General features: G+C 59.3%; 1 protein-coding gene across 2 annotated transcripts in view; it reads right to left on the bottom strand.

Annotated features, from left to right (window-relative positions):
* Positions 1-483: 483 nt before the first annotated feature.
* FCHO1 (FCH domain only 1) overlaps positions 484-13072 on the bottom strand; it is a 27954-nt gene continuing 15365 nt past the window's right edge. For both annotated transcript variants that reach the window (XM_029917004.1, XM_029917003.1), the window contains 20 exons: positions 11965-12063; positions 11776-11872; positions 10426-10470; positions 10236-10314; positions 9909-9933; positions 9532-9589; positions 8941-9119; positions 8831-8855; positions 8472-8523; positions 7813-7904; positions 7183-7458; positions 5288-5400; positions 5083-5173; positions 4842-4950; positions 4004-4159; positions 3539-3671; positions 2923-3122; positions 1714-1769; positions 1180-1344; positions 484-748 (listed from right to left, as the gene is read on the bottom strand). In XM_029917004.1, coding sequence (XP_029772864.1) covers positions 729-748; positions 1180-1344; positions 1714-1769; positions 2923-3122; positions 3539-3671; positions 4004-4159; positions 4842-4950; positions 5083-5173; positions 5288-5400; positions 7183-7458; positions 7813-7904; positions 8472-8523; positions 8831-8855; positions 8941-9119; positions 9532-9589; positions 9909-9933; positions 10236-10314; positions 10426-10470; positions 11776-11872; positions 11965-12063 — 2070 coding nt within the window. In that variant the 3' untranslated portion in view covers positions 484-728. The remainder of the gene's footprint in view (positions 749-1179; positions 1345-1713; positions 1770-2922; positions 3123-3538; positions 3672-4003; positions 4160-4841; positions 4951-5082; positions 5174-5287; positions 5401-7182; positions 7459-7812; positions 7905-8471; positions 8524-8830; positions 8856-8940; positions 9120-9531; positions 9590-9908; positions 9934-10235; positions 10315-10425; positions 10471-11775; positions 11873-11964; positions 12064-13072) is intronic.

The following is a 13072-nucleotide window of genomic DNA, read 5'->3' as shown; positions in this document are numbered from 1 at the left end:
TGGTGGCCAAGCGGGCTCTAAACCCAGGCCTGTGTGGCTTCATAGCCTCAAAGCTTCCAAGAGCTTTGTCGTGCTCAAAGCCGTGTCCCAGACAGCCTGGCCTATGTAGGCAGTCAGTCAGTGTTTGTGGACCGACTGACTGACTTCTCTCAGAACTTACAACTCCCCATTCATTTGCCTGGGATGCCCATCCCCATCTTGTGAACTCTTATTCATACTTCAGAGCCCCATTTATAATGCCCTCTCCTTAGGAAGAGTCCAACATCACCCTCTGGGTTCCTCTAGTCCTTGTCCCTTCCACCGGCTCAGATGCCCACCGAGCTCGGGGTGCCCGTGTCTGGCTTTTTCTCCCCCTGGTGCCGCCGTGCACATGTGGGCAGGGGTGATGGGAGAACATGAGGGATATTACGTCTCCCCTACCCGTCCATCCAGCTTCCCGTCCTCTCCTCTCTGGAGACGTGAAGGAAATTTCCTGGAGCAGGAAAAGGCTTATTCATTTTATTAGAAAATAAAGTGTTTATTCAAAGAACATTAAAAGTCCAAGGACCTGCAGGGGATGGGCTTGAGCAGGAGTGACCCTTGGGCTCAGCCAGGATGGGTGTGCGGCTCCTCTCGGCGGAGTCGGGGTGGAGGGGGGACCCCAGGGTCCGGCAGGAAGGCGGGGCTCAGTCAGCGAGCACCAGGACACAGTGCAGAGCTGGGGCCGGTGGCGCCCACGGCCTCTGCACTCAGCTCACCAAGTACAGCCCTGTGTGGGTAGCCCCGTGAGCAGGGAGGGAGGGAGGGAGGCGGTCCCTCGCCCCGCCCCTGCCCCGCCCCCTGCCCCGCCCCCAGCACCTCCCAGTCCTCCTCAAAGCAGCCCCATAATTCACTGCTCCCATTGTCTCACAGGTCCCTGCAGCCCCTGTGGCAGCAGGAGAATTAGGTGGGGGCCATGTGGCAAAGGGGCTTCTGGCTCTGGCCTTGGGTCCTTGCGGAAACCCTAGGAGGCCCCTTCCTCACCCCTCCCCCTGGGGCCCTAACTACCCCTCCAGATCAGGCCCACCATCCTGGGCCTCCAGGGCCCAACACCCACAACCTTCCCCAACAGCCCAACGCTTCTCCCCCCCCCCCCCCCCGCAGAAGCAAGGAGTGGGGTCCTGGGTCCAGGGGTGCACGCGGCAGAGGGTGGGAGCGTACCTGTGGCAAACCTCCTCTTTACAAGTGACATGCGGTAGCCGCTGCCCACCAACTCCAGGTCCACGCCAGACAGAGTGGCCCCCTCGCTGGTGAACTGAGCGGCCACAGGGCTGGGTGTGCTGGGCCCTGAGCATGGCTCCCAGCTGGCGGATAGGTGGCCAGAGCCTGGGGAGGCCTGGGGTCAGCTGTGCCCCAGCCTCGGTCCCAGGCCTGCTGTGACCTGGGCTCTTCCCAAGCCTTTTGATCTGGGGCCACTGCCTGTTCCTTGAGACCTCATGTGCCCCGTGCTCTTCCCCTGTGGCCCCATGGGGCTGTGTGTAATTTGCAAAGGAATTCTGCCTCAGGGCCTTTGTACCAGCTATGCCTGCCTCCCCAGCCCTGTCCTCTCTCACAGCTTTGTCAAAGCCCTTTTAAGCTTTCCTCCATGCCCACCCTTCTCCACCCCAGCACATCCCCAATTCTACCCCCATTTTAAATAAGTCCCTCCCACCCAACCCCCCCTCCACAGAGATCTCCTGCACAACCACAACTCACCCCCTGCTTCAGACACATCTGGCAGCTTCCAAAGGAGCCGCTTCTCCTCCAGATTCCTGGCATCAACAAAAAGCTTGGTCAGGTCTCTCCCAGAGAGGACACTGGTCCCAGCTTGGTCCCCTCTCAGCTATATGACCCCAGCAAGCCAGGTCCTCTGTCCCTCACCTCGGTTTCCCCATCTGTAAAATGGGCGTGGGGTATGGAGCAGCTGGTCCCCAAGGACCCCACAGCCATGTGGCATTTTTAGACCACACACGTAAGTCCTTTAAATTTGGTTTCTTTGTGCTAGGTTCAACCTTTTTTTTAAAAACATTTATTTATTTTTGAGAGACAGAGAGAGACAGATCATGAGTGGGGGAGAGGCAGAGAGAGAGAAGGTGACACAGAATATGAAGCAGGCTCCAGACTCTGAGCCGTCAGCACACAGCCTGACGCAGGGCTTGAACCTATGAACTGTGAGATCATGACCTGAGTTGAAGTCTGACGCTCAACCAACTGAGCCACCCAGGCGCCCCTCTACCTTCTGCACAAAACAAAAGCAACACTGGCGACTGAAAGCCGGGGGTGGGGGTGGGGGGAGCCGCCCTAGGGGCTGAGTTGCTTAAGTGTCAGACTCCTGATTTTGGCTCAGGTTGTGACCTCACGGTTGGTAAGTTTCAGCCCCAAGTCAGGCTCTGCGTTGACAGTGAGGAGCCTGCTTGGATTCTCTCTCTGCCCCTCCCCTGCTTGTTTGCATATGCAGGTGTGAGCACACACTCTCTCTCTCCCACTGTCTCTGCTCCTCCCCTGCTCACGCACACGCACCTGTGCACTCTGTCTCTCTCTCTCTCTCAAAATAAATAAACTTAAAAAAATATATAGCCCAGTGCAGAGAGTGGCTGGCTGGGTCCAAACCCTGACCATGACCTCAGATAAGTGCCTCCGCCCCTCTGTGCCTCAGTTCCGCCTCCATAAATGGGAAAGATGGTGTCCACACCTCAAGGGATTGCTAAAAGCCCAGATCCGCTGGGGGTATAGAGAGCAGGTGCCTGACACACAATCTTGGTGTCGAACATTATTATTGTCACCCTTGGCTGTAAGCAAGGTGAGTTCACCGCTCACTTGACAGCCGCACCTCCCAGGGCCCCTGCAGTTGCTGCATGGCAGGCGGTCTGGGAGGGTTCCAGGTCACTGCTGAGCCTCCCTCGCCTCCCTCCCGCCCCCGCTCACCAGGTGGCGGCCGGCTGTAGGCGGATGTTGGTCACAGGCTCCCCCACGGGCAGCAGGATCTGGACGTTGGTGAGCGGCGTGGGCACGGCCGTGGCACCGGGCCGGTAGCTGTACTCCACCGCCACCTGCGTGAGGGTCCCCCCGCACTGCCAGTGGGCGCTCAGCTGCAGAGGCACGGACTGGGGACCGGGGCGCGAAAACTGGGAGGGGCGAGAACGGGAGACCGCATCCAGCTTTAGGCCGTCGGGTCCTGCCGCACCGCGCGCTACTCCACCTCCGGACCCTGCGCCGCGGTGGCAGACCCGACTCCGCGCCCGCCGCACGGACCACTCGGTGGGGCCTAGTCCTTCTCCCTCGGAGACACTGCGGATCAGGGTCTGCATGACACTATGTTTCCAGCAGGGGGCAGGAGAGGGCCTCGTTCGGACGCCGCTGTGGGCAGGTGCGGGGGGCGGAGGGGTTTGGGGGTCCTTGGGATGGGCCCTCTTCTAATTTCCATAATGGAGCCATTTGCGCCCGGGGGAGGGAGGGGGCTGCCCCTCCCCCACTGCCCGCGCAGCCACCGTTCATTGGACCCCACCCCGCCTCCCTCTCAGGGCCCATCCACAAGGCCCACCTGGTATCTCAGCAACACCACGTTGTAGTAGGAGGCGCCTGGGTTCTGCTCCGCCTGGTGCTCCAGGACCTCGGTCAGAGCCGCCATGTTGAGCCAGAAGTCTTTGGTCTCAGGGTCGCTCTGGGAGGGGTCGCTACAGAGACCAGGAATAATCACCCCCAAGCCCTTGGGAGGTACCTTCCCAGGGCCCTCAGTATCCGACCTACCCCAAGGGCTTCCTAAAGGAGCAGATTCCCTGGCTCACCTTGGGCCCAGTAAAGCACGACCCCCCGGGGGGAGGAGGGGGGTGGGAAATGGGAAGCAAAGGAGAAAAGAAAAATGAGGTTCAGAAGGGACAGGGATGTGCCCAGGGCCACACAGCAAATCGCAGGAGGCAGAGCAGGCATTCACCCCACCAGGGGGCTCCTGGACCCCATGAGCTTCTGGGGCCCCCTGCCTCCGACCCTCCCACTCCTCCTAAAGTACCTAAAGAGCAGGTCAGCATTGGGCTGGAAGTGCTCAATGGCGGCTGCGTGCACCAGGCGGAAACTGAGGACCGGTGGGGGAGGGGTCCCGCTGAACACACGAACAATGCCGGCGGGGAAGGTCATGGTCAGCTCCCCGGTTACTCGGGCCAGGCAGCTGGGGAGGAGGTGAGGAGACTGTGTGTTGGCTCGGCTCTGCCTGGCACCTCACCATCTCCTCTCTCCTGGCTCCCTTGCAGCCAGTGGTTCCCCCACTCCTCAGAAGAGGCAAGGCCCTGACCACGCCGACATCCTCAGTCCCAACCTCCCCTCCTTGTGTCCTTGCCTGGACAGCAATCCAGGCACCAGGAAGAAACCACAGGGCGCTGAAGGAGACAGGAGCATCCCCTTCCCTAGTGCCCTTTTCCCTTAGGCCACCAGGAGGCTCAAAGTAAAACATTCAATTATACTACCATCCTCAGCTTGGGTTTTAGGTCTAATACTCTTTGTGGTTTAATCTTTCCTGCTGGGCACTGCTCCAAGATTATTTCTGGCCCCTCAACTCACCCTTAACCTGCCTGGTCTTGCTCCCTTCAGTGTGATACTGCAGCAGTCTTAGAAGAGTTGCTCTAAACTGTGGTTACAGTGAGGCCTGGCCCCTGCTCAAACACTCTCTGTGCTCCCAACTGCCCTCAGGACGGGCGCCTGGGTGCTTGGCCCAGAGTTCAAGGCCCTTCCACGGAAAAGCCCGTCAGAAAACACACCGGAAGGCTGTTTCTCCTGGACCCTGCAATGCTCAGGCCCAAGAGAGTCCTGTTTGTCCCTGCCCCTGTCTGCACTGCTCCCCCCACACTGCATACCTGGGACTATGGCCTCGAAAGTAGGCGTGGACATATTCGGTGAAGGCTGTAGCTACAGGCAAAGCATCCTGGGAGCCCAAGACCACAGGGCTGGGTCCCCGGGAGACTCCTGGTGGCGAAGGGGAGGGAGAGAAGGGGGACAGACATATGGGCACAGGCTCCAGGCCCCACCCTCTGCCTGCAGGGCCTCCAACACATCACTTAGCGAAGCCCAGAGAGGGGCCCCGGGCCGCCCCCATACCATGTCCTGTCTGGGATGACGAGAAGCTAGGCCGTTCGGAGATGGCGCTGGTGGCCGAGGAGCCCAGCGGGGAGGGGCTCAGAGACCGGGACTGGGGAAGGAGAGAGGCCAGGCTGCGATCACCCAGGAGCAGCGCCCTGGGGCCGCCTGCCCCCCCCCACAGGCACCCCCAGCCCGGCTCCTGCCATGCGTCCCCTCACCGTACCAGGTCCCCATTGCTGCGTGTGAGGGGGCAGGACACCTTCCTGGTGCGGGGTCTCCGGGGTGGGGCTGCCAGGCTGTCTCTGGCTGTAAGGTCAGCAGGTGCCGGCATCAGGTCTGGGGAGTGAGCGTTAGACAGACAGAGATCAGATGCTGCCGCCATGGGCCTCTCGCCAGCGGCCCCCGCCCCCCCGGCCAGAAGGGACTTGCCCAAAAGCTGGGAGTCGGGCTTATTTGGGGGGACACGCCCTGGGTCTGAAGTTTTGGGGCTGCAGAGAAAGTGCCGGACAGGACCGCAGAGGCCATCCACACCCCTGAGCCTCTCGGACCCCAGACCGATGGTCCGATAAGAGGTTACTGGAAGTACGTGCTGGACGCCGGGCGGGGGGAGAAGTGGCAGTGTTTTCACCAGACATCGGCAAGGCCGTGACCTTCACCCTCGCTGCGAGTATGAGGCGGCCTCCCACCCCGGCCTGGGTCTGATGGGCTAATGACTGCATAAAACTCAGCTTCCTCTTGCTTCCTCAGCGTCCCCAGCTCTCTGCTCTACGCACATCCCAGGGGTGTTCCTCCCTCCCCCGGGGCGTCTCAGCTGCGCTGCTGGCCCCCGCCCCGCACTCTCCGGGGGACTGTCCTGTGCACCACGGCGTGCTGACCAGCCTCCCTGACCTGCCCCCACCACAGCTGTCCCTAGTACCCATCCCCCTAGTGGTGACAATCTAACATCACGGGTGACATTGCGAAGTGTCCCCTAGGGGGCAGAACTGGCTTGGTTGAGAGCCCCAATTCTATAGTGGAGCCCAGACAACTCTGCTGGACTAGTCTACACTCGCGGTCTACACTCACTCTCCTGGGACCTTCCTTGAACCATCTCCAAACCGGCTCTTTCTCTAATCAAGAGCGGTGCCAAGCACCCCCGTCACCACTGCTGGGGACCTCACGTGGCTGCAGCCCACGGCCCTCTGACTCAGGCCCCCAGCAGCCCATCTCCTCACCCCTTCACTTGCCTCTTCCTACCAACCTGGAGCACTAGGCCCTCCCCTCTCCTGGGCGGCCTCCCTCCCTGCTTCCCAGAGAGGTGCACGGGGTGCCCCCATCCGGCCTCCCCCGAATGCGGGGTCCCCTGTCCACCTGGCATCTAAAGTCCCAGTGGCAACATGCCCCCGGCTTCTTCTGCCCTACACTGCCTGCCCCTTCTGCCCTCCCTGGAAGAACGCCCCGCTGCCCTCGAGCCCTCTGCCCTGACTGCTCTGCCGTCTCAGCCCTGTGCCTTCGCGCCCGCTTCTCCCCCCTCCCTGGACCCCGTCCCTGCTCTCCAGCGTCACCCCCACCCCCAGGTGGACAGAGGAGGCCTGCAAGCTGTTAGGTGCTGCCCCTCCTCTGCTCCCAGCCCCCCCCCGCCAATATGTGGCTCAGACCTTGCTAGGGGTGAAGCGCACGTCACTCCCATCAGGTCCCAGACCCTGCTTGGACCCATCTCCCTACTGACATCACTCCCCCTCCCCCTCCTTTTCCAGGTCATCACTCTGTTCCTGTCTCACCAGCCTCACCAGCCTCACCGGCCCCCTAGCTGTTCCTCAGAGGGCCTAGTCAGCTACTCACCGCAGGGCCTTTGTACAGAAAGTGCCTGCCCTCTGCTGGGAACCCTCACACACTCTTCCCAATGGCTCCTTGCTCACCTCCAACAAATCTCAGCTCACATGTCACCTCCTCAGGGAGGTCCCAATCTTCTGAGCCCTCATCAGGCACCTGCCACCTCCACTTTGTTAAATGTCCATCTCATTATTGTCCCTGTGAGATTTCTGAGCTGTGTCCCCAGCCGCCCATTCAGGCCCTGGCCACAGTAGGCGCTCAGGCTTTCCCACCCAGGGCTCTGATGACTCTGACTCCTGCACTCACCTCCTCCAGCCACAGCCTCCAGCCCCCAGGGGCCCGGGGATGGGGCGAGGGGCTGTGGCGAGTCCGATGCTGGCAGGGGCCGTGTCCCCCTCGACTCGGAGGCCGGTGCCCTATAGCTAGGTGGGCTCTGCGGGGTGCCGGGGCGGGGGACCCAGGAATCCGGGGAGGGGCCAGGCGCCACGTGGGATGGCGAGTCCAGGCCGGAGTCCTCCACATTCTCGGGCGACGAGGAGGAGAAAGGTGAGGGGCTGGAGGTGAAGCCGAGGCTGCTGGAGCCTAGAGGGGGGTGGGTTGGGGGTGGGGGCGCCAGCTCCAGATCCCGCCCACCCGGAGGCCCTTTCCTTCCTCCTGCCGGCCACGCCCATGCTGAGGAGGGGCCCACCCCTCAGGCCACGCCCTCTGGTCAGTTCCCTCTCCACCTATGCTCCGCCCACCTATCCTTGGTCACCTACACTACCACCGAGGACCCACCTTATGGCCGGCCCCGCCCACCATCGCACCGACAAGTCTACCTTCTCAGTTACCCCCAAATGCTCCCTCCAGCCTGCCCACCCCCCAAACCTGCCCTTGCTATGAACGCAGCCATCTCGCTAGCCAAGCCTGTGCCCCCGAAGTCCCTACCCCCATCACCTGTAAAGTCTTCATGGTCAAAGGCCGACTCCAGGGGCGGCCCAAAGAGGTTCTTGGAAAACTGCTCATCTGATTGCAGCTTCTCCGCACAGCTGTGGACAAAGTGGAGCCGAGGGATGGCTTCTATCCTCCCCGGGTCCCCTCCCCTCCTCAGGGCATGCGCACAGGCTGTTCTTGGTCCTGAGCTGTTTCTCCGCTTTTGCTGAGGCCACGTCCTGCTGTCTTCAAGGCTGGGCTCAAAGCTCCTCGCCCCCACCCCAGAGCAGCCTCCCACGGCCTCAACTAAAGTTGCCCACTGGTATCTTCTGCCACACTGCCTGCTTTATTCTCTTCATAGCACCTGGAAATACTGGACATGCTCTAATGTCGTGGCTGTCCTTAAAATCTGAGCCATGAGAATGTGAATCCGAGAAGGAAGACCTGTCTTGGGCATAGAACTCTGAACCCAGAATAGCAGGGGTACACAGCAAGTGCTCAATAAAAGTTCATCAAATGAACGACTAAGTGGTTTCTCAAAAACAGCAGGCCCTCAACTCCCTGCCAGAGAGAAGGGGAGGCAGAGACACAGGGAGGCAGCAGGGAAGAGGAGAGAGGAGTTGGGGACAGCCCCGCCCCCGCTCGTTCATGTTGGCCCAATGTCCCCCCACTATAGGACCCACCTGCTGGCTCTTGGGGCAGACCGAGGCCTCTGTGGTTTCCCAGCAGCGTCTCCTATGAGAGATGCACCACGTTGAGCCTTCCTGTCACCTACAGTGGTCCCTCTGCCACAGACCAAGAGACTAAGGCTTGGAGCTGCCCTGCCAGCTGCCCGAGGTGACCAGCAAGCCAGGCAGAGAGGGATTGGAGCCTGGGCCAAGCTGTCTCAGTTCTCAATTCCCATTATGACCCCATTTTATAGAAGAAGAGACTGAGGGTCAAAGTGGCAGAGCTGAGATACCAAACCTCGCTCACACTCCGGGCCCAGCCTCCCCTCCTTGAGCTCCTCCCCAAACCGAGTTCCCCTTAACAGGCTGCTCACGTGAGGAATGGCGTTTCATGGTGCCCTGTGGACAAAGTGGGTGGCGTCAGATCGGGTGCATCCAGCGGGCCCCACCGGCCCCACCAGAGAACACCCCTCCTATGCCTCACCCCTGGGCCGGGAGGGAGGATGAGGCTGCCGGCCGTGGCCCTGAGCTGCGCCACTGCTGCCTCGGGGCTGCAGGCTGGGGCCCGGGCGGGGGCAGGTTTGATGTGCACGTAGAACTTTCGGGGCTCTTCATCGTCGAAGTCGGAGTCACTGGAGGAAAAGCGGGAGGGCTCCGCCGTGCGTGCGTCGCAGTCAAGGGGCCAAGCAGATCCTGACACGGTGGGGGGGGGGGTCACCCACCCCTTCCTCCTCAAACCCTTCAGGGCCCTACACAATCCCATCTATCACCACTTGCCACCCGGGCCTCAACACCATGTTTTGGCCCCAAGCCTTTGCACAAGCATGCCTTAATAGCAAACTCTTGGTGTGATGCTAAAGACAACGGTGCCCCCTCCTCCAGGAAGCCCTGTTGGCTCCCCCTCTCGCCCACCACCCACAGGGCAAGTATCTTCATTTGAATCTGCTCCATCTTCCGGGGAGGCTCCCCCGCAGGAGGTAAACAGAGAGGGTTGCTATTGGCGGAGGGATCGCTGCGGACAGCGCCTTGTCCTTGCCGTGCCCACCGCTGCCGCCAGGGGGCACCAGGAGGATATTGTTCTGGGTCACATCAGGCCGGACAGTGAAACCTTCTTCATCCACCTCCGGACACGTCTAGGGGGACAAGCAGGGAGTCAGGCTCCCTGCTACTGAACCTCCCATCTCTCCCTGCCAGGCGCCCTCCCACCTCTGGGCCTGGACTCAGACCTAAAAACAGCCCCAGTGGCCATAACAGTCTTCCTTAGTGTAGGCGGGTTCTTGAGGGAACAGAGTGTGTCATGCCCTGTGGTGGTTAAGACTGAGGGGCACCTTGAAGCTAAGTGGGGACATCGGTCCCTGCCACATGCAGCTGGGATGAGATTTAGCCCCTTGAGCTCCAGGCTTGGGGGCCCACGGTGGGATTGAACCCTCGCACTTGCAGCCCGGTACTCACCCCTGAATCGGGCTCCAAGGAGTCTCTGGGGATGGAGAAAGAGATGCTTGTGTCAGCTTTTCCACTTCATATAGGTGCCCCCGACCCCCCAACACGAGACATGGCGCCTGGGGGTTGCCCCTGGGCCACGATATTGTCCTGAGCTCGTCCTGCAGGTGGTGGGACCCGGAGGGAGGGGGTTTGCCTGGAGCTGGGGGCAGGGAGTCTGGGATAGCCTGGAACAGGAATTCTCCTGGGCTACCCTCAGCAGGGGATAGTCTGGGAAGGGGGAAGGGATCCCGGGCTAGCCTGGGCCAGGGCTGGGCACAAGCGCAGGGGCCTCCTCACACAGCTGCAGGCGGCTCCCGGTCCCGACGGCTCAGTCCTGGGAGGCGAAAGGCCTTGGCTCCCCGCAAACGTTTCATTGCTGAGAACAGAGGAAGGGGTGCAGCTGAGCTCTGGGTGCCCGCTTCCCATTCAGGTCCGCCTCCCGCATCCCTGGCGTCTAGCCTGGGCACCCAGGCCCAGACGTACTTGCCTTCCTGCAGGGCAGCCGTACTGTATGCCTCAAAATCCAAAGGCCCTGAAGTAGAAGAGATGGAGAGATTCAGCCTGGCTGGGGGTCCCGGGGCTGGTGGCAGCACAGCTGTGGACTCACAAAGGCACCTGGGTCTGAGCTCGAGGCCAGCCAGCCTCCGGTGCACAAGGCAAGGTCAGAGTCAGCCCCAGAGACGGTCATGAATGGGAGTGGGATGGGGTTCCGGTCCCCCCTTGTGATGCACTGGACGGAGTGATGCCCGAGTCACTTTATCTACTTCCAGCATTGCTCACGGGCACTTGAGGGGGTGGGGGTGGGGGAACCGTGAGTCCATCCAGTGGACTGAGGCTCAGGGAAGTCAAGACGGACATCTGAGGTCACATCCGAAGTAGTGAAGAACAGACACAAAGCCAGATCTGACCCCAAAACTTCTGCTCTCAACTCTTCCCTGACCTCTCATTTGGACAGTTTTTTTTTTTTTTTTTCCAAATTGGTCCTTTTGCTCAACAATCCTCAATGGCTCCCTTGGGCCCTCAGGCTAAAGTATGAACAGCTGGGCCTGGCCTTCGAGGTCCCTCCAGTATCTGGTGGTAAGAGATTTACATGAAAGATGGGCCATCAAGCGGCACCTGGCTGGCTCAGTCGAAAGAAGATGTGACTCTTGGTCTTGGGGTTCTGAGTTTGAGCCCCATGTTGGGTATAGAGATTAATTTATTATTTTAATGTTTTATTTATTTGTTTGTTTATATATGTTTATTTATTTTTGAGAACCAGAGACAGAATGAGCAGGGAAGGGTCAGAGAGAGAGAGAGAGACACAGAATCTGAAGACAGGCTCCAGGCTCTGAGCTGTCAGCACAGAGCCTGATGTGGGGCTTGAACCCATGACCCGTGAGATCATGACCTGAGCTGAAGTTGGTCGCTTAAATGACTGAGCCACCCAGTGCCCCAATGTTTCATTTATTTTTGAGAGAGCGCAAGTGGGGAAGGGGCAGAGCGAGAGGGGGACAGAGGATCCAAAGCAGGCTCTGCACTGACAACAGTGGGCCCAATGTGGGGCTCGAACTCAAGAACTGTGAGATCATGACCTGACCCCAAGTCCAACGCTCAACTGACTGAGCCACTCTGGTGCCCCTGCACATAATTACTTACATAAACTTAAAAAAAAGAAAACAAACAATGGGGCATCAAATCCTTTTCCTCTGTGGGCTGCAGAGTTAGATTTGTCATCAGCCCATTTTTCTGATGAGGAAACCAAGGCGCAGGGTGGTTCAATCTCCTGCCCCTTGAGTCCTGTTCCTTCCCCGTAGTTGTGGCCCCAGAGCCCACCCCCAAGGGTGTCCCAACTCACCAGGCTTCTCCCGGCCTGTGCCCTTGCTCTCTGCAAACTTCCTCAGCAACATTTCCACGCTGACGTTCTCTATGTTCTGCTTAAACTCCTCGTGCACCTGGGCCCGGAGGGTAAGGCGTGTAACTAGGCACCGCCAGGGCCCCTTGCCTGGCACCCTTTGCTTTGCTTCCCAGCCCTGGTGCCACTCACCTGCCCGATCTGCACATGGGTGTCCTCCACGGAGTGGGCGTAGGAGCCCAGCAGGGCCTTCATGTGCCGCAGGTGGGTCTCCTCCATGGCCTGGAAGCGCTGGGCCAGGAGGGGAGGGGCACATGGGAAGGTGGGGACCACAAGGAGTGGCCAGGAGACCCAGCCTGACCAATCAGAATGTCCTACCCCCCTGGCCTCAGTGACTGGATGGGGAAGAGCCAATGAAAGTCTTCCCTGGGACTTTTGCTAAGACTACAGGGAAAGGAGACACTTTCATACCTGAAGTCAATGAATTGGTGGGATTCATGGAGAGGCTGCTAGTGGTCACTTTGCTGTGAGTGCGTGCACCCCACCCAAACACACAGATACACACACACACAAACACACACACACACACACACCTACACACACCCAGGAGAGCATCTCTGCTTGGGGGTAAAGTCCCCAGGGAGAAAAACAGACTCAGAAAGCAGAGAGGCACGACTTCCTGCTAAGAGCACTGGAGTGCCTGGATCTAGCCATGCCTGAAGCTCCCCCTTCAAACTTTCAGTTCCCTGAGGCTTTCCTCTTCCTTGTCAGTCTGAATGAAGGTTTCTGTCATTTGCAACTTTCTATCACTTGCAAAGTCAGAAAAAAATCCCATTCGTAATTCTGAGATTTCAATCTGTTTTTCATACATGTGGGTAGAATCCCAGAGAGGTACAATGTCTTATAAAAAGGTTCCAGAGCTGGTAAAAATGGAGGCTGGGGCGGAGCGCAGGTCTTTCAGCCCCATGAACCATCAGTAGGCTCCTGGCTTCTAAGCCCTGCCCTGTCCTATTCAAAAACCTCATCGGGGCGCCTGGGTGGCTCAGTTGGTTCACCGTCTGACCTCTGCTCATGTCACGATCTCACACTTTGTGAGTTCAAGCCCTGTGTTGGGCTCTGTGCTGACAGCTCAGAGCCTAAGAGTCTACTTCTGATTCTGTGCCTCCCTCTCTCTCTTCCCCTCCCCTGCTCACACTCTGTCTCTCTCTCAAAAAGAAAAATAAATAAATAAATAAATAAATAAATAAATAAATAAATAAATAAACCACTTCATCAATAATGATAGACATTGTAGGGGCGC

This window comes from Suricata suricatta, chromosome 12 (assembly GCF_006229205.1).
Source record: "Suricata suricatta isolate VVHF042 chromosome 12, meerkat_22Aug2017_6uvM2_HiC, whole genome shotgun sequence".
NCBI lineage: Eukaryota > Metazoa > Chordata > Mammalia > Carnivora > Herpestidae > Suricata > Suricata suricatta.
Note: the sequence above shows the minus strand (reverse complement) of the source record. Positions and strands in the feature narration are given on the sequence as shown.